Source organism: Talpa occidentalis, unplaced genomic scaffold, assembly GCF_014898055.3.
Source record: "Talpa occidentalis isolate TD23 unplaced genomic scaffold, MPIMG_talOcc4v2.1, whole genome shotgun sequence".
NCBI lineage: Eukaryota > Metazoa > Chordata > Mammalia > Eulipotyphla > Talpidae > Talpa > Talpa occidentalis.
Window position 1 is genome coordinate 152,354,071 of NW_026555331.1, and position 17,730 is coordinate 152,371,800.

Below are 17,730 nucleotides of genomic sequence, written 5' to 3' on the forward strand. Positions count from 1 at the left end.
GGAGCCAGCTGGGTGGGGCTGGGGCAGGTCGCTGGGCCTCAGGCAGCCCCCCCACCCGGTGCTGTCGCTCCCCAGACTGCGGGCCGGGCCGCGTGCACGTCGGTGCTGACCTGTGCCACCAGGGGCTGGCGCCGCCCTGCCCGCCCTCCTGCTTGGACCCCACGGCCAACAGAAGCTGCAGCGGGCGCTGTCTGGAGGGTGAGGCTGACCCACCAGTGGTGCCACGGACGGAGCCCTCGGGGGGCAGGTGGGGGCGCCCTCTGGGCTCCTCCCTGCTGACCCCCACACTTGGGGCTGAGTGCTCTTCTCTCCACACCCCAGGGTGCCGCTGCCCCCCGGGGCTGCTCCTGCACGGCGCTGGCTGCCTGCCCCTCTCAGAATGCCCCTGCCTTGTGGGCGGGGAGCTGAGGCCGCCGGGGGTGCCCTTCCTCCTGGACAACTGCAGCCGGTGGTGAGGGTGGCTGTGCCCTGGGGAGGGGCTGTCCCTGCCACCCCACAAGCCTGATGGTCGTCTCGTCCCCGCCCCCCCGCAGCCTGTGTGAGGAGGGGGCGCTGCTGTGTGAGCCCCGGCGCTGCCCTGTGCCCTGCGGCTGGTCCGCCTGGTCCTCCTGGGGCCCCTGCGACCGCTCCTGTGGCTCGGGACTGAGGGCCAGGTTCAGGTGCCCGCCGGGTGGGGGGAGGGGACGGGAGGAGGAAAGAGGGGGTGGGGGGCGCAGAACTGGGCTGGGCCATGCAGTGGGAGCCTTCGGCGCCTTTGGGAGAGAGAGGGGCAGGGTTGGCAGACAAGAGGGGCGCAGGGAGAAGAGCAGGGGGACCCAAACGGCCTCTCTCCCCAGGTCTCCTTCCAACCCTCCAGCTGCTTTTGGGGGTGCCCCTTGTGAAGGCGACAGACAGGAGCTGCAGGCCTGCCACCTGGGGTGTGGGACAGGTATGGGGGGTAGACGGTGGCGGGGGAGGTGTGGGGGAGGGACAGGCGGTGGGGAGGTGTAGGGGGACGGGCGGCGGGGCGGGCACGGTGCGAGGGATGGGTGCCGTCGGGAGCCCGCGCGCCGGCCCTCCCGTTCCTGTCCTAAGAACTGGACAGTATCCCTCCTGCTGGCCACTCCGCGTGCGGGGAGCAGCGAAGCCTTCGGGCCCAGCACGCGGCCCTGGCTTGCAGCTCTGACTGGAGAGAGCAGGGTCTGGGTGCACCATCCCCCCACTCAGCTGGCCCAGGCCCACAGCAGCACCGCCTGGGGTGCGGGGGGCAGGAACAGGCGCCTGGGGTTGAGCCCACTGGCCGCATGTGGGGGTGGGGGCGGCTGTGGAGAGCCTGGAGGCCAGAGCAGGTTCCCGCTGTTTTCCTTTCATCCCCTGGGGCCCAGGCAGAGCCGTTGCCTGAGGTCTCCCTGGTGGAGGAGGCAGCAGGAGACTTGGGGAGCAGGGGTGAGTCCAAGGGTTCCGGGCCAGGCTCTCTCAGCGGGAGGAGGGGCCGGTGGAGAGGCTGCTGGGCGCGGACCGTCCGCAGGGCCTCTGGGCTTTCCAACGCGGGAGCGGACGGAGAGGGCTTCGGAGGTCCTGGACGCTGCTCTCAGGAGATGAGGGGTGGCTGGAGGGCGTGCCGGGGTGCCAGCCGGGCCCAGGGACAGGGGCTGGAGTGGAGGGGTCCGGCCCAGCAGGAGGCTCTGCCCTGCCGGGGAGAACTGGGCCTGAGAGCCGGGTTCCCAGAGCAGCTCCCCGGCCTCGCGCGCCCTTCCCGCCGCCGCTCCCCAGGTTCTCGACCTGACCTGGGTCTCCCGAGCCCCAGGCCGGCGGAGCCCTGTGCAGCTGGCCTGCCCTCCCCCTGCAGAGGCCCCAGGCTGGACGCCCTGGACACCCTGGTCCGCCTGCTCCCGGAGCTGCCTGGCCCCCGGAGGGGCTCCCGGCTGGCGCAGTCGCTCCCGGCTCTGCCCGGGCCCCGCGGACACGTCCTGCCCGGGAGAGGCCACCCAGGAGGAGCCCTGCAGCCCCACTGTGTGCTTAGGTATGGGCCCTCTGCCCTGGCGAGGCCGGGACCAGGCGGGGAGGGGAACAAAGGAGATCAACCCCCTGGGCAGGGTCTTGGGCCCCTGGCGGGAGGAGAGAGGCCCGAGCAAGCCCCTGCCCCCCATACTCCCAGAAGCCCAGCTGGGTTAACAGGAGGGCCTGACCCGAGGGGCTTGGGGGACAGCCCCGAGGTATGGATGCTGAGGCTGCGGCAGGACCCTGCGGCCCCTCCCGCACCCCACCCCCTGCCCACTTCCTTGCCGTGTTGGCTCTTCCTGCCAGTGCCGAGCGTCTGGGGCCCGTGGGCCGCCTGGTCGGCCTGCTCGGCCCCCTGTGACGGGGGCGTCCAGACACGTGGGCGCCGCTGCTCTGGCTCAGTGCCAGGAGACCCCGAGTGCCAGGGACCCCACAGCCAGACCAGGGACTGCAACACGCAGGCCTGCGCAGGTGCCGCCTGTCCCCGCCCCCCGCCCAGCCCTCCTGTGACTCCTCCAGCTGCCCCTCGGGGAGACCCGCTGCCCAGGTCCTGGGGCCGCCCCCAGCTTCCCCATCCTGCCACCCGGCCGCCTGCACGCGGGCTCCCCTGACCCCTGCGCCCTGCCTCCCCGGCAGCCCCTGCTGAGACCCGCCCTGTCTCCCTGTCCAGCCCAGTGCCCGGGGGACATGGTGTTCCGCTCGGCGGAGCAGTGCCGCCAAGAGGGGGGCCCGTGCCCTCAGCTGTGCCTGGCGCAGGGCCGGGGCGTGGAGTGCACAGGCTCCTGCGCCCCCGGCTGCGCCTGCCCCCCGGGCCTCTTCCTGCACAACGCCAGCTGCCTGCCGCGCCACCAGTGCCCCTGCCAGCTGCGCGGGCAGCTGCACGCCCCGGGGGCAGTGGCTCGGCTGGACTCCTGTAACAACTGGTAGGACGGCGGCCGCGGGCTGGGCTGGGCAGGGCTGGGGGCACCGGAGGTGGGCAGATCCGGACTCACCCAGAGGAGGGGCCAGCGTGGCACCTTGGTGCGGCACAGGCTGTGGGGATACCAGCTGAGTGGGGGCCACCTGGCCTCGGGGGGCCTGTAAGGAACTGTCTCCGGTTGGTTTGGGGGCGCCGACGCTCAGCCAGGGGAAGGGCGTGAGGGTGGCGTGAGGCCTGGAGGGAGCTCCGGCCTCTCCCCCAGGGACCGGTGTCCTGTGTGTAAGTCCCCACCTGGCGCCACCTTGGTTTCTGCTCGGAAACCTTGAAGCCCCTGATACTGGAGCTGGCAGCGCCCCCCCCCCACCCCCGGCAGAGGGCGCGCCCCGCCCGCCTTTTCCCTGGTTCCGGCTCTGTGTTTTCCTTCCTGCTTCCCCGTCCCTGCCGCGCCTCCTCCCTGCCTCTTGCTCTTGCGCTTGCTCTCGGGTTCTTCCCTGGAGCTCCCACGTCTCGGACACCGGGCTTTAAAACCTGTTCCGGGAGGAAGTCAGAGCAAAGGGCCCAGGTCTCCTCCCAGGAGCCCCGGGGAGTCGGGGCCGCCCTGCCTGTCCCTGGGGAGTGGCGCGAAGTCGCGGCCAAGCGGGCTTCATAAACGCAAAACGATGAACAGTCTGGAAAGGCGTAGAACTGTGCGCCTGGGGCGTCAGGGGCGCTCGGAGGGTGGAATCGGGGCGCGGGGGTCTGGGTGAGAAGCCTGGTCATGGCGTGAACTTGGCTTGGGACACGGCCGGGGACTGGCTTTACCCCAGCCGCGGGGTCTCCTCCCGGGGGTGGCCCCGTAGGCCCGGCCGCTGCCTCGGGCAGGGACGGGGCTGACACTGCGATGCCTCCTCTGCAGCACCTGCGTCTCTGGGGAGATGGTGTGCACCTCGGAGCCCTGCCCAGGTACCCCGACAGCAGCCGGGGGTCCTCAGCGGCGTCAGGGGCAACGGGGTCCTTCAGGGAGCGTCTTCTGGGGATGTGGGTGGCGTCCGGGGGGAACTGGGGTCCGGCGCGACTCGCGCTCCTGTGCAGCCTATGACCGAGCCCGCACCCCGGCAGTGGCCTGCGGCTGGAGCCCCTGGACCCCGTGGAGTCCGTGCAGCCGCAGCTGCAATGTGGGTGTTCGGCGGCGCTTCCGGGCGGGCACTGCGCCCCCCGCTGCCTTTGGGGGTGCCGCGTGCCAGGGCCCCAATATGGAGGCTGAATTCTGCAGCCTGCGGCCCTGCCAAGGTGAGAGCTGAGGCAGGTCCTCAGACCGCTCAATCGGGGAGCCAAGGACACTCCCCCAGTACCTCGAGAGGGCTGCCCTGGGGGATGCTAGGAGATGTGGGCCCCAGAGAGCCATCAGAGGGGTCCTTCCTGCTCCTGAGGAGAGTGGGGTCTCCTGATGCTGCAGCTAGGGGGGATGCTCGGCTGTCTGGGATATAGGGGGAGGGACCCGTGTCTGGGTGGGAGGAAAGAGGCGCGTCGGGTGCGGGACGCGGCCCTGCGGTGACCCAGCTGCCGCCCAGGCCCCAGCGAGCAGTGGGGCCGCTGGTCTGCGTGCTCCGTGCCCTGCGGCGGTGGCTACCGGAACCGCAGCCGAGGCGGCGGCCTGCCCGGCCAGATGGACTTCTCCGCCTGCGGCCTGCAGCCCTGTGCCGGTGAGGCTGCCGGGACCTCCACCACCCTGGGGCGCTGTTAGCTCTTCCCGGCCCCCCAGGGACCCTGAGCTCCCGCGCACACCCAGAGCGGACACCTCGCCAGGGTAGCAGCTAGGGGGAGTGGGGCGTGCCTGGGCTGGGCTGCCAACCTCTGTGTCCCCAGGGCCAGTGCCTGGTGTGTGTCCTGGGGACAAGCGGTGGCTGGACTGTGCCCAGGGCCCGGCCTCCTGTGCGGAGCTCAGCGCCCCTCCAGGGGCTAACCGGACCTGCCACCCCGGCTGCTACTGCCTGCCTGGAACACTCCTGCTGGTCAGTGTCCTCTCTGGCTGACCTCCTCGGGGCCCAGGGACCCTGCGTGGCAGGGAAGGGACAAGATGGGGCAGAGCCAGCCGGCAGTGACCTGGGCGGGTCGCGTTCTTGTCTGTAAAGTGGTGATTGACCTAGTAGGCCTGTGATTCGTGCCTGCTTGAGCGCTCTCCTCTTGTGTTATCGGGCACCTACTCTCTGCTCAGTCTTGGACTGGGTTATGCAGGCTCTGCCCTCAGGGAGCCTCCAGTCTGGGGAAACTAGACCCAGAACCCCTGGAAAGAAGACAGAACCGTTGGATCCACAGGAACTGCGAGCTTTGCATGCTCTGAGCTCAGGGTGCAGACCCTCGGGAGCTGGGTCAGTCTGGGGAGGGTCAGTCCTGGTGGGCTTCCTGGAGGAGGTGGCCGTGCCTTGAACATCCGAGACTGACGGGAATGCGAGCAGGGTGGTGGCCACGCCAGGAGAGGGTGGTGGGAACAGGGCTGGGAAATGCGGCTGGCGTGGTGGAGTTTGAACAAAAGCTGTGGGGGTGGGGACAGCTTAGAGGTGCCGCTGGACGGTGGGCTGCAGTTACCGGACAGCGCCCGGGGAGGAGGGTCTGCGTTCAAGTCAGACTCTTCCAGTTGCAACTCGCTGACCAGGGGCCGCGTGTTCTTGTGCCTCGGTCTCTGGAAGTGGCAGGAACGACCCCGGTCGTGGAGCCCGTGCGGTGGCAGAGCGCCCCCCCGGGCCTGGCCTGGGAACGGCAGGCTGCGGGGCCCGGAGGCCTGTGCTCCTGGCGCCTGTTTAGAAATTGGACACTAGTGGCTCCTGCCGCACCCCGTGCGCCTGGTTTTGTCCGGTTTTATTTTGCTGACGCGAAGTAAATTAAACGACGTGTGCTTTAAATTCAAGCAACGTCGCCCGCACCATTACGTGAGCTTCGGGCGGCGTCCTGGCCCTCGGCGCGGCGAGCCTGCTCTGGGCCCGCTGCCCGCGTCCACCTCTGCCCGCCTTTGCCTCGTGGCTGCCTGGGCGGCGCCTCCCCCGTCCCGCTGGTTGGCTCCGTGGGCACCTGCACACTCACTCTTGGGTTTGCAAGACAAGATGGTCTTTCTCTCCCAGAAAGGGGGGGTCCATGCCCCCGCCCCACAGCCCTGCAGCTGAGGGTGGCATGTCCAAGGGTAGGGCAGTGGCAGGACCGTGGCTGGCATTCGGCGGCCTCTGAGAAGGGGGCCTGAGGAGGGGTGCTGAGTGCTGACTCGGGGAGCAGGCTGGGCCAGAAGCCGGAAGATAATGCGGGATGTTTGATTCCAGAACAACGTGTGTGTGCCCGCGCAGGACTGCCCCTGCACCCATGGGGGGCGCCTCTACCCCCCTGGCGGCACTGTGCTTCGCCCATGTGAGAACTGGTGAGACACCCCCACCCCGATGCAATGAGCCCCCATATCCCACTGTCCCTCCTCAGCTGGGGATTCCGGACCCCCGTAGAGACACCCCTCCCCACAGGCACCTGCTCGAACCCTCGCTGGTGCCATCCCCTGCCCATCTCTCGTCCCGCCTGCCTGGTCTCGGGGATCACCACAACACCAGCCCACGGCCGGGGGGTCTGGGGCAGCACTTTGTCTTCTCGTAGCTCTAGAGGCTGGAAACCCGGGCCCCGCGTCTTGGGAGGACAGGTGCCCTCTGCGGCTGTGCCGTGTGGGGGGCACTCTGTTCCAGGCGGTGCCCCTGCCCCCCCATGTAGCAGCAGCCCTTGGCTTGTCGCTGCATCCTTCCGTCTCCCCACCGTCTCCCCACGGGCCGCCTCCTCCCTGGTCGGCCCCATCTGCTCCCTGGGTTTCTGTACCCCTGGCCTCTCTCCAAGTAGGGTCACATTCTGGGGGGTGGGACTTTAACATGAATTGAGGAGACCCAGTTCAGTCCCTAACAGCACCCCCACCCATGGGGTCCCCTTTCAGCTCCTGTGTCTCCGGGCTCATCACCAACTGTACCGCCTGGCCCTGCGAAGAGGGTGAGAGGCCCCTCCTGAGTTGCCCCCTGCGCCCTGTGCCTCTGGGCTGGGCCAGACTGGGAGCTGGCAAGGAGGCCCTCGGGAGAGTGGGGGGCTGGAGGAGGGGTGTTCTGCTGGGGCGCCAGCCTGCATTGCTTGTTCTGTCCTCTCTGCCTCTCCCTCCCGACCCCTAGGTCAGCCCACGTGGTCGCGCTGGACTCCGTGGAGCGCGTGCTCGGCCTCCTGTGGTCCTGCCCGACGCCACCGGCATCGCTTCTGTGCCAGGCGCCCCGGGGCAGTGCCCACCGGCGTGGCTTTGCTGCCCCCACTGGCCCCCACCACGACTCCTTGTCCGGGCCCTGAGGCTGAGGAGGAGCCCTGCCTCCTGCCAGGCTGTGACCGTGAGTCCGGGGAGCCCAGGGCGGGCCTTCATGCCCTCCGTCCACCTGTGCCACCTGCCCCCTCCCGGCCAAGCCCTCCCCACTCTCCTTCTGCTGTCCCCCCAGGAGCTGGGGGCTGGGGGCCTTGGGGACCCTGGTCCAGCTGCAGCCGGAGCTGTGGGGGAGGCCTGCGGAGCCGGACCCGAGCCTGTGACGAGCCCCCACCCCAGGGCCTGGGGGACTACTGTGAGGGGCCTCGGGCCCAGGGGGAGGCCTGCCAGGTGTTGCCATGCCCAGGTACCTGCCAGGGATGGGGGGTCAAGAGGCAGTGGCCAGGAAGCTGCAGGAAGTGGCCCTCAGCCCATCCGTTCCCTCCGCCCAGTGACCAACTGCTCCACCATCGAGGGGGCCGCGTTTAGCCCCTGTGGGCCCCCCTGTCCTCGCTCCTGCGATGACCTGGTGGTGAGTCTGGGCTGCTGGGCAGGGTGCGGCTGCGGGTCCTGCCCCCCACTGGCTGGGAGGGGCGGGGTGGGTCAGCACCCACCAGACCCCCTCCAGGGCCGGTGCCCACCCGCTCCTCAGCAGAGGCGCCCTGTGCCCTGGGATGGGGGGAGGTTCCCCGGCGCTGAGTGCCCAGGTGAGGTGCCCCAGCCGCCTGTGCCAATCCCAACTGCTAGGACTCCGGGCTCCCCCTGCTTCTAGGGAGAGTCCGGGAGGGCACCTCGCCAGCAGGGCTGTCTTCACTCCCTCAAAGGGCTCCCAGTTTCAGCATTTCACTATGCGAGCAGCATCAGCGCCCGGGAGGGCCCCCCCACTTGTCTTCTTAAACACCCAGAGCACCGCAGTGTACGGACCTTGGCCATGTGCACGTGTGCATCAGGAGGGGTGTCACGCTCCCCCTCTGACCTCTCGCCTCCCCCTTTACATCCTCTTCCTTCATCCCCAGCACCCCCCTTTGCCCCCCGGGACCCTGTTTTGGGCTGATGGGAATCCTTCCTGCTGCCCCCCCAGCACTGTGTGTGGCGCTGCCAGCCCGGCTGCTACTGCCCCCCGGGCCAGGTGCTGAGCGCCGACGGCGTGGTCTGCGTGCGGCCGGCTCACTGCGGCTGCCTGGACCTGCTGACCGGGGCGCGGCACCGCTCGGGCACTCGGCTGGCGAGGCCTGACGGCTGCAACCACTGGTGAGTCGGGCAGGTGCAGGGGTGAGGGCAGGGTGGGAGTAGGGTGCAGGTGCAGGGGTGAGAGGAGTGAGAGCAGGAAGCAGACTGCCAGTGCAGGGGTGAGGGCGGGGTGTGAGCAGGGTGCAGGTGCAGGGGGGAGGGCGGGGTGGCAGCAGGTGCAGGTGCAGGGGTGAGGGCGGGGTGGGAGCAGGTGCATTCTACCTTGTTTCTCCTGCACCTGAGCTCTCCTGAGTCTCGGTGGGTGCAGGCGACACTCTTCCTACAACCTCCTCGGGAGACTGTGGGTGGCGGGGCGCCTCCTGCTGCCAGGCCCGCCAGCAGCAGCTGACCGGAGGTCGGTCCCCAGTAGGACACACAGTCTGACGGGCACCGAGAGACCTGGAGGGGGCAGAGTCTGGAGACAGGGGGCCTGAGGCCTTGGAGGGGAATGGGGCATAGGGGTGAGGGGTGAGAGGCACCGCAGAGGGGTGCGTGCAGAGGGCATGGGCAGGGTTGAGCTGCTGCCCTCCCTCTGGTGCCCGCCTTCCTGCCCAGCACCTGCCTGGAGGGAAAGCTGAACTGCACGGACCTGCGGTGTCCAGGTATGTTGAGGGCAGGCGGGAGGTGAGGGGAGAGGTGGGGTCACAAGAAGGGCTGGGACTGGGGAAGCAACAGCTGCACCCCAGTACCTGCTGCTCTCCCCCGCAGTGTCCGGTGGCTGGTGCCCGTGGTCGGAGTGGACGGCCTGCTCCCAGCCCTGCGGGGGCCAGATGAGGACCCGCTCCAGGGCCTGCACCTGCCCCGCTCCTCAGCAGGGTGGGGCCCCATGCCCCGGGGGGGCGGGGGAGGCAGACCTCCAGCAGCAGAGGGAGGTGTGCCCCAGCGCCGAGTGCCCAGGTGAGGTGCCCCCGCCGCCTGCGCCAGTCCCAACGACTGGGGCCTCCCTGGCCTCCCAGACACGGCCTCATCTCCCTGGCGCCGTGGACGGAGCTTGGAGCGCCTGGGGTCCGTGCTCCCGCTCCTGTGGCGGCCTGGGCACCCGCACCCGCAGCCGCCAGTGCGTGCGCCCCACGCCAGCTCCCGGAGGCCAGGGCTGCCCAGGGCCCCTCCAGGACCTCGAGTTCTGCCTCAGCCCGGACTGCCCAGGTGAGGAAGCGGGAGGGGAAGCGGGAGGGCCGGGCAGTGCCTGGCTTTTGTTCGTTCCTGCCTCTGCCTTTCCTGTTGATCTCTGACGCTTGCTTCCTCTTGGAGACTAGTCGCGTTCCTCCTGCTTTCACGTGCATTCAGCCAACATTTGTGGAACTCTTGCCAAATGTACTAGATGGTGTGCGCTGGGGCGGGGGAACCCAGGTGTTCAGAGAACCCATTTCAGCGTGTGGTGCATGGAAGATTGGGGAGGCTGGGGATTCTCCACAGGGACAGTCCAGGAAGGCTTCCTGGAAGAGGCAGCATATGAGGAGGGTACATGAGCTGTGGAAGATCAGGGAGGTTGGGGATGCTCCTAGAAGGACAATCTAGGAGGGCTTCCTGGGGGAGGCAGCATTGAGGGTTACAGATGATTTTGACAAGCACTGGAGGGGATGGAATGTCACCACAGCAGAAAGGGCTGGCGCACTGGCACTGGCCTTGCTGCCTAAAGGAAGCACCTGCGTGGGTCCCGGGTGTCTTTGGGGGGAGGGGCCCGGGGAAGTGCTGGTCCAGACAGTGACTGGTTTGAAACTCGGCCGCCAGCCTCAGGTTTGGTCCCGTGCTGGCCGGGAAGCTTTTCTGAACATGGGTTTCCTCTGGCACAGGAGCTGCAGGGTCCACAGTGGAACCAGTGACAGGCCATCCAGGTAGCCCGGACTCTGAGGGGGGGCAGGGCGCGCTGTGCAGGGACATGAGGAGGGTACAAGGGAGGGCACCCTTGAGAAGGGCAAGCCCAGCCTCCCCCGCCCCGTCCTGCTTCCTGGGAGGCCGAGAGCTGAGGGAGGACTCATCAAGGGATGACCCCCCTCTAGGTGGCTGGGGCCCGTGGTCCCCGTGGTCCCCCTGTTCCCACAGCTGCACGGACCCTGCCAACCCCGCTCTGCGTGGCCGCACCCGCCTCTGCCTGGGGAACTGCACCCGCGGGGACACATCCCAGGAGCGTCCTTGCAACCTGCCCTCCTGCACAGGTACCCCTTCCAGTCTTGACCTCTGACCCTGACATCTGCCTTCCGCCAACTCATTGTAACCCCCAGCCAGCGTCCAACCCCCAGACCCCAACATATCCCCCAAAGAAATATGTTGTGGCATTCTCACCCCGACATCCGTTCAATCTTTGCGAACCCTGACAGCAGTTGGGGAGCCCTGCCAACTCCCAGCAAATCCTCACTGAACACCTCCAAGGTGCCACTCAGTCTCTCTGCAGCTTTGTGAGTCTGGGGCTGCTGTCCACTATGAGAAAAGGGAAACTGAGGCCCAGATGCCAGAACCAACAGCAGCCAGTGTCAGATCCCAATGGAAAAACCAAGGGTCTGGATGAGGCTGTGCCCCCCGAGCTGGGCACTGGAGCAGGAGGTGGGGGTTCTAGCCCGGTATGTCTCTCCCGCAGAGCTGCCCCAGTGCCCTGGCCCTGGCTGCGTGGCCGGGAACTGCTCCTGGACCGCCTGGGCCCCGTGGGGACCTTGCTCCAGGACCTGCGGGGTGGGCCAGCAGCGCCGCCTGCGGGCGTACCACCCCCCGGGGCCCGGCGGGCACTGGTGCCCCGACATCCTCACGGCCTTCCAGGAGCGGCGCTTCTGCGGCCTGCGAGCTTGCCCAGGTGAGGCGCTTGAGGGCAGGGGCGCCCTCCCAGGCACCCAGGCGCATGGGGGGTGGGGGTGCACGTTAGCTCATGGGCTGCGGGGCTCTGCCTAAGCCAGATCCTCTCCCTGCAGTGCCTGGAGGCTGGTCACGCTGGAGCCCCTGGTCCTGGTGTGACCGCAGCTGTGGTGGGGGCCGATCCCTGAGGAGCCGCCGCTGCTCAAGCCCCCCGCCCAAGAATGGGGGTGCCCCCTGTGTTGGGGAGAAGCACCACGCTCGGCTCTGCAACCCCATGCCCTGCGGTAGGAAGTTGGCGTTGACACCCCCACTGGCCTGGCACCTGGCAGGGCTCGCCGCCCCCACTTTTCTCCCCACGTCACCCTGAGCCACAGATGGGCTGTCACCGCTGCCTCGTGGGCAGGTTAAGAACAGAGACTCTTGGGAGCAGGCGGCTGGCTGGGCCGGGGGGTGGGCTCTGTGGCCAGGGGTGGCCTGCTGGACCCACACCCCCACCCTGGCTCAGCAGGGCCCAGCCAGCGCCTGAGGAACCAGCTGCCCAGTCAAGATATTAGAATTTGAGGGGGACACTCGTGAGCATCCCTGGGTGTGGACTGAACCCGCCCCAAGCTCCACCTCTCCCTGTGACGGACCCATGGGCCTCCATCACTCGAGGATCCCCCACCTCCCCAGGGCACCCCACCCACACTGACATGCCCCCTGCCCCGGATAAACCTAGAGGGGAGTTCGGTGAGGATGCCGGTGTTTCGGGGCACAGACCAGGCCAGCGCTACAAACTCTTAGGGTCCAGGCACCGGCTGGCGGGCAGGAGAGGGCCGCTGCCCCACGGGATGCCCCATCCCAGGCCAGGCCGGGGGCGAGCGTTTACAAGAGGGAGCCTCTGTAGCTCTCAAAGGAGGGCGGCCCCTGCTTGGGCAGGGGAGGGTTTTCGAGTCTCAGGACTCAACTCAGGAGCCTCCTGACCAGTCCTCCCGTCTGCCCAGAGGCCGGCTGCCCGGCAGGCATGGAGCTGGTCAGCTGTGCCAATCGCTGCCCCCGCCGCTGCTCCGACCTCCAGGAGGGCATCGTGTGTCAGGAAGGCCAGGCCTGCCAGCCGGGCTGCCGCTGCTCCGAGGGTAGGTGCTGCCGGCCCTCAGGCAGGTCCGGGGGCCCCCCGGTGCCCGCCCAGCGCTGGAGGGCCTCTCCCCACAGGCTCCCTGGAGCAGGACGGTGGCTGCGTGCCGGTCGGGCACTGCGAGTGCACAGACGCCAAGGGCCGCGGCTGGGCCCCGGGGAGCCGGCCCCAGGAGGCCTGCGGCAACTGCACGTGCCGGGCGGGGCGGCTGACCTGCGAGGCTCGGCCCTGCCCGCCGCCCGCCCTCTGCGCCTGGAGCCGCTGGTCAGCCTGGAGCCCCTGCAGCCGCTCGTGCGGGCCCGGAGGGCAGCAGAGCCGCTTTCGGTAGGCCCGGCTCGGTGTCCCTGACCCACCCGGGCCCCTGCTGGTCTGACGGCCCCCGGGCCTCCGCCTGTGACCCGGCGCCACCCCCCTGGCCCCGCGCTTGGCCCCGGCCGCGCTGCCTTTCCTCGGCCACCTCCAGCCCCGGCCCCTCTCACCCGCCAGGTCCTCCACGTCGGGCTCGTGGGCGCCGGAGTGTCGGGAGGAGCAGTCTCAGCGCCGGCCCTGCCCCCAGCCCCCGTGCCCGCCCCTGTGCCTGCACGGCGGCCTCCCGCGGGCCCTGGGCGCCAGCTGGCTGCAGGGCATGTGCCGGCGGTGGTGAGCGCGGGGCGGGCGGGCGGGCCCCCTGCGCTGCCGCCCCCGCCGGACGCGACCCTGAGGCCCGGCTTCTCCCTCAGCTCCTGCACCCCGGAGGGCGTGCTGTGTGCGGACGCGGGCTGTGCAGGTGCGGGGCGCCCCGGGCCTCCTGTCTCCCTCTGACGCGGGTCCCCGGTCCCCGGCTTTCCCCCGCGCCGGGGCGCCCCCAGCCGGCGCCTCCCCTGCTTTCTCTTCCTCTGCCCCCCTCACGCCGCCGTGCCCGCCCGCAGCGCCCGGGGCCTGGTCGCCGTGGTCCCCCTGGTCCGGCTGCCCGGTCTCCTGCGGAGGTGGAAGCCAGGTCCGCACCCGCGTCTGCTCGGCCTCGACCCCTCGCCTCGGGGGACCCCCCTGCGTGGGCCCCGACCGCCAGACCCAGCCCTGCGGGCGGCAGCCCTGCCGGGGGCCGCTGGAGGCCTGCTCCTGGGGCCCCTGGAGCCCCTGCTCCCGCAGCTGCGGCCCCGGCCTGGCCTCCCGCGCCGGCTCCTGCCCCTGCCCGCCGGCCGACCCCGGCTGCACCGGCCCCTTCCTGCACCTGGACACCCGGGCCTGCTACCCGGGGTCCTGCCTGGGTGAGTGGCCGGCGAGGGCCCTGCCCTCCTGCCCGGGGGAGAGGCGGCGAGGCGGCTCCTGCCCCAGACTGCCGCGTGCCTCCCCCGTGCGCGGGCGGCCCTCTCGCTGCCCTGGGGGGGGCTGCCCTCGAGGACCGCCTGAAGTCCGGGCCCCCCTCCGCCCTGAGCTGCGCAGGGTGTGGGCGCCCCTGGGGGTGGGCAGGGAGGAGGGAGCGGGGAGGGCCCAGGAGGCCCCGGCCCACACCCCGCCCCGCCCAGAGGAGTGCGCCTGGAGCGGCTGGAGCAGCTGGACGCCGTGCTCCTGCCGCGTGCGGGTCCAGCAGCGCTACCGACACCAGGGCCCGGCGGCCGGAGGGGCCGGGGAGGGGCCCCCTGCACGCGGCTGGATGGCCACTTCCGGCCTTGTGTCGGCAACTGCTCTGGTGAGGCCCCAGGCGCGTGAAGGCGGGACCGAACCCCCAGAGCCCTGGGGGACCCCCACTGGGACGCCTGGCTCCTCCGGGAGCGAATCTTAGGGCCCAGCGATACCCTGCCCCCCCGCCGCGGCAGCCCTCTGCCCTGCGGCCCCCAGCCGCCCTGCCCCGGCCTGCGTCCCCAGTCTCCCCCTTGGCAGCTGCCCCAGCCCAGGGGGTCTAGCCACCTGCCACGTAGCTGCCCCCCTCTCCGCACCCCGTCCTCCCTGCAGCTTCCACTGCAAGGCCCTAGCCTCCCTGCTTCTTCCCTGGAGGCTCAGGGCGGGGGCTGGTGCTGGTAGCCTCACGGGTCCGTCATTCCGTACAGCGGGGTGACCCCCAGGGACCTGCACTGTGTGCTCTGGGCGTCGGGGGGAGGGGTCTCTGGCTGCCCCCCACCAGCCCGCCTGCCCCCCAGAGGACAGCTGCACGCCTCCCTTTGAGTTCCAAGCCTGTGGCTCCCCCTGCGCCGGGCTCTGTGCCACACACCTGAGCCGTCAGCTCTGCCAGGACCTGCCGCCCTGCCAGCCTGGCTGCTACTGCCCAGAGGTAGGGGTGGGGCCGGGAGAGGCCCAGGAGGGCGGCCCCTGTGCACACTCGCACACCCCACCCTCCCGATGCCCATGGTGACACCTCTCCTTCACCTCTCCTCTTCCCGGCGGCCTCTTGGCCTGTGGCCCTGCCGCGGCCCTGGCACCACGCTGGTGTGAGACACAGCCTGACTCTCTGCTTCCCCCGAGCAGGGGCTGCTGGAGCAGGCTGGGGGCTGCGTCCCGCCCGAGCAGTGTGCCTGCCGGCACATCTCCAGGGACCGGGCCGTGACCCTGATGCCCGGGGAGCGGCTGTGGCTGGGCTGCAAGGAGTGGTGAGGGGTGGAGGTGGCGGGCAGTGCCAAGGCAGGGCCCAGGTCGGGGGTTCAGGGTGGAGGTGGGGGGAGGTGCAAAGGCAGGGCCTAGGTGGGGGGTTCGGGCCCCCCAGGGACCTGTCTACCCCCTGCAGAAAAGACCAGCTAAGCCTCTGGGCTCAGTCCAGCCTCTTTCTGCTCCAAACGAGCCCAGAGTTCACTTTACCCCACGAGCCCCCTCCCTGCCCTGGACTGGCCCTCCCCCAGGGCCCATCCTGACTGCCCCGCCTCCCAATAGCGAGTGCCAGCGTGGGGAGCTGCAGTGCACCAGCCGGGGCTGTGAAGGTAACAGGCAGGGGTGCCGAAGGCCCCTTTTTGCCAGGACTGGGGGTTCTGGGGTCTGGAACGTCCCGTGCTAGGACTGGGACAGTCTAGGATGGTTGGTTCGTCACCCTACCCCACCGCCCTCAGCCCTTCCTGTTTCCTGGACATGACCCTAGATCCCCTCTCTGTCCACCGGGGTCCCTGGGTCCAGGGGGGGGGTCACTGGGAAGGACCCCCACTCACCCTTGCCCTTTCCAGGTCTTCTGCCTCTGAGTGGCTGGTCCGAGTGGTCGCCCTGCGGCCCCTGCCTGCCCCCCAGCATCCTGGCCCCTGCCTCCAGGACGGCCCTAGAGGGGCGCTGGCCCCGGGACCCAGCCGGCCCCTCCCCGACCACGGCCCCCCTGCTGGCCTCGGAGCAGCACCGCCATCGCCTCTGTTTGGACCCCGAAACGGGGAGGCCGTGGGCTGGGGACCCGGACCTCTGCTCGGAGCCGCTCAGCCAGCAGCGCCTTTGCCCAGACCCTGGAGCCTGCCGGGGTGACGGGGCGGGGGGGTGGGGCGCAGGGTGGCAGGGGGCAGGAGGACGCCTGGCACAGAGTTCGAGGGGGACGAGCAGCGGCTGGGAGAGGAGGCACCTGGAGGCCGGGGCGGGGGCAGGGGCGGGACAGGGGCCTGCAGGGCCGGGGCCAGGCTCTTGGGCGGTCCTGGGCACTGACTCCCAGTTTGTCTCCCCAGACCTCTGCCAGTGGAGTCCTTGGGGGCCCTGGAGCCCCTGCCAGGTGCCCTGCGGTGGGGGGTTCCGACTGCGCTGGAGAGAAGCAGGGGCCCCCCATGGAGGAGGCTGCCCGGGACCGTGGGCCCAGACTGAGAGCTGCAACCTGGGGCCGTGCCCAGGTAACCCCGTTCCAGCCTCCAGAGGCGGGGCCGGCCCTCAGCGCTGGCGCGGGGCCTCGTAGCCGCTGCTCCCAGACACGCGTGGGGGAGGGCGGGTGCTCACTGGGGTGCTCAGGAGCCGCCCCAGCTTGATGCCTGCCTTCTGGCCCTCAGGGGAAAGCTGTGAGGCGCGGCAGACGGTGCCCACTCTTGACTGCGCCAACCGGTGCCCGCGGAGCTGCATGGATCTCTGGGACCGTGTGCAGTGCCTGCAGGGCCCCTGCCGCCCAGGTGCCCGGCCGCTGCTGCCCGCCTGGGAGACGGCACCGGGCAGAGCGCCTGGGAGGGCACCTGGCCGCTGGGCCGGCCGCTGGGCTGGAGCGTTAGGGCAGCAAAGTGGATCCTTGGCTGGGGGCCTGCAGCGCGGGAGCCTGAGTTGAGACACGCGTATTCCTGAGAGGCACCCGCAGGGGTCCCCGGCGGTGTCCTTGCCCAGGGCAGCCAGAGCAGCCCTTCCGTGTCCAGCAGCAGCAGCAGCAGCTGAGCTGTGGGGCTCGCGGGGAGGGAGCTCAGGCCAGCCTGGGGCTTGGGGCTCCATCTGGCTCCAGAGAGCTCCACCGAGCGCTGGCCCAAGCACCCCGTCTGGCTCATCCTCCCCAGGCTGCCGCTGCCCCCCCGGCCAGCTGGTACAGGACGGGCGCTGTGTGCCCATCTCCTCTTGCCGCTGTGGCCTCCCCAGCCCCAATGCCTCGTGGGTGCTGGCCCCGGCCGAGGCGGTGCGGCTGGACTGCAAGAGCTGGTACGGCAGCCTGCTGGGGCCGGTGGGAGATGGGCGGCGGCGCACCCGTGGGGCAGGCCAGGGTATGGACACTGCTGGGGCGCAGAGGCTCTGCCCGCCTGACCTGGGGCTTGAGCCTTTTCTGCACACGCCTGTCCATAGCACCTGTGTCAATGGATCCCTGGAGTGCCCACTCGGTGACTGCCCAGTCCTCGGGCCTTGGTCAGCCTGGAGCAACTGCTCAGCCCCCTGCGGTGGGGGTACCAGCGAGCGCTACCGGAGCTGCCAGAGGGGCCCCGGGGGCGCTCTGTGCCAGGCCCAGGACACGGAGCAACAGCGGGAATGTAACCTGCAGCCCTGCCTGGGTAAGCACCACAGCCGCAGGCACCTGCCCCCCTAGTGCTGCAAGCCCAGGCCCCGCTGGCCTTCTCTGGGGGGTGTCCAAGCCAACCCCTCCTGATGCTCCCCTCATTCTGTGTGTGCCCCACAGAGTGCCCACCTGGCCAGGTGCTCAGTGCCTGTGCCACCTCATGCCCACACCTCTGCTCGCACCTGCTGCCTGGCGCCCTCTGTGAGCAGGTGCCCTGCCAGAGAGGCTGCAGCTGTCCTGGAGGGCAGGTAGGTGTGGGTGAGGCACCCAGCTTGGTGCCCCAGTGCCACATGGGGAGCAGGCAGGTGGGGAGGAGGAATGGTTTTCCCTGCATAACTGGAGTCTTGCCATCCCAGCTGCTGCACAATGGCACCTGTGTGCCCCCCACTGCCTGCCCCTGCGCCCAGCGCTCTCTGCCCTGGGGCCTCACCCTGACCCTCGAGGAGCAGGCCTGGGAGCTGCCCCCAGGGGCTGTGCTCACCCAGAACTGCACCCGCTGGTGAGTGCCCAGGGGCCAGGGTCCTGGGGTAGGGCAGGGGGCG

General features: G+C 70.1%; 1 protein-coding gene across 1 annotated transcript in view; it reads left to right on the forward strand.

Annotated features, from left to right (window-relative positions):
• Window positions 1-17,730, forward strand: part of LOC119251467 (SCO-spondin-like) — a 45,122-nt gene that overhangs the window by 22,564 nt on the left and 4,828 nt on the right. Inside the window, 41 exon segments of the mRNA XM_037518745.2 lie at window positions 76-198; window positions 322-451; window positions 534-659; window positions 837-928; window positions 1,829-2,002; window positions 2,287-2,451; window positions 2,651-2,903; window positions 3,795-3,841; window positions 3,998-4,168; window positions 4,450-4,581; window positions 4,745-4,890; window positions 6,187-6,281; window positions 6,831-6,883; window positions 7,057-7,263; window positions 7,369-7,539; window positions 7,625-7,704; window positions 8,254-8,423; window positions 8,958-9,004; window positions 9,111-9,296; window positions 9,381-9,548; window positions 10,196-10,237; window positions 10,403-10,558; window positions 10,978-11,187; window positions 11,303-11,470; window positions 12,170-12,301; window positions 12,378-12,624; window positions 12,787-12,939; window positions 13,020-13,066; window positions 13,209-13,547; window positions 13,806-13,910; window positions 13,913-13,969; window positions 14,418-14,548; window positions 14,743-14,864; window positions 15,142-15,188; window positions 15,426-15,704; window positions 15,903-16,061; window positions 16,215-16,331; window positions 16,701-16,839; window positions 16,981-17,183; window positions 17,309-17,436; window positions 17,545-17,687. Of these exon segments, the coding sequence (XP_037374642.1) occupies window positions 76-198; window positions 322-451; window positions 534-659; window positions 837-928; window positions 1,829-2,002; window positions 2,287-2,451; window positions 2,651-2,903; window positions 3,795-3,841; window positions 3,998-4,168; window positions 4,450-4,581; window positions 4,745-4,890; window positions 6,187-6,281; window positions 6,831-6,883; window positions 7,057-7,263; window positions 7,369-7,539; window positions 7,625-7,704; window positions 8,254-8,423; window positions 8,958-9,004; window positions 9,111-9,296; window positions 9,381-9,548; window positions 10,196-10,237; window positions 10,403-10,558; window positions 10,978-11,187; window positions 11,303-11,470; window positions 12,170-12,301; window positions 12,378-12,624; window positions 12,787-12,939; window positions 13,020-13,066; window positions 13,209-13,547; window positions 13,806-13,910; window positions 13,913-13,969; window positions 14,418-14,548; window positions 14,743-14,864; window positions 15,142-15,188; window positions 15,426-15,704; window positions 15,903-16,061; window positions 16,215-16,331; window positions 16,701-16,839; window positions 16,981-17,183; window positions 17,309-17,436; window positions 17,545-17,687 (5,860 nt within the window).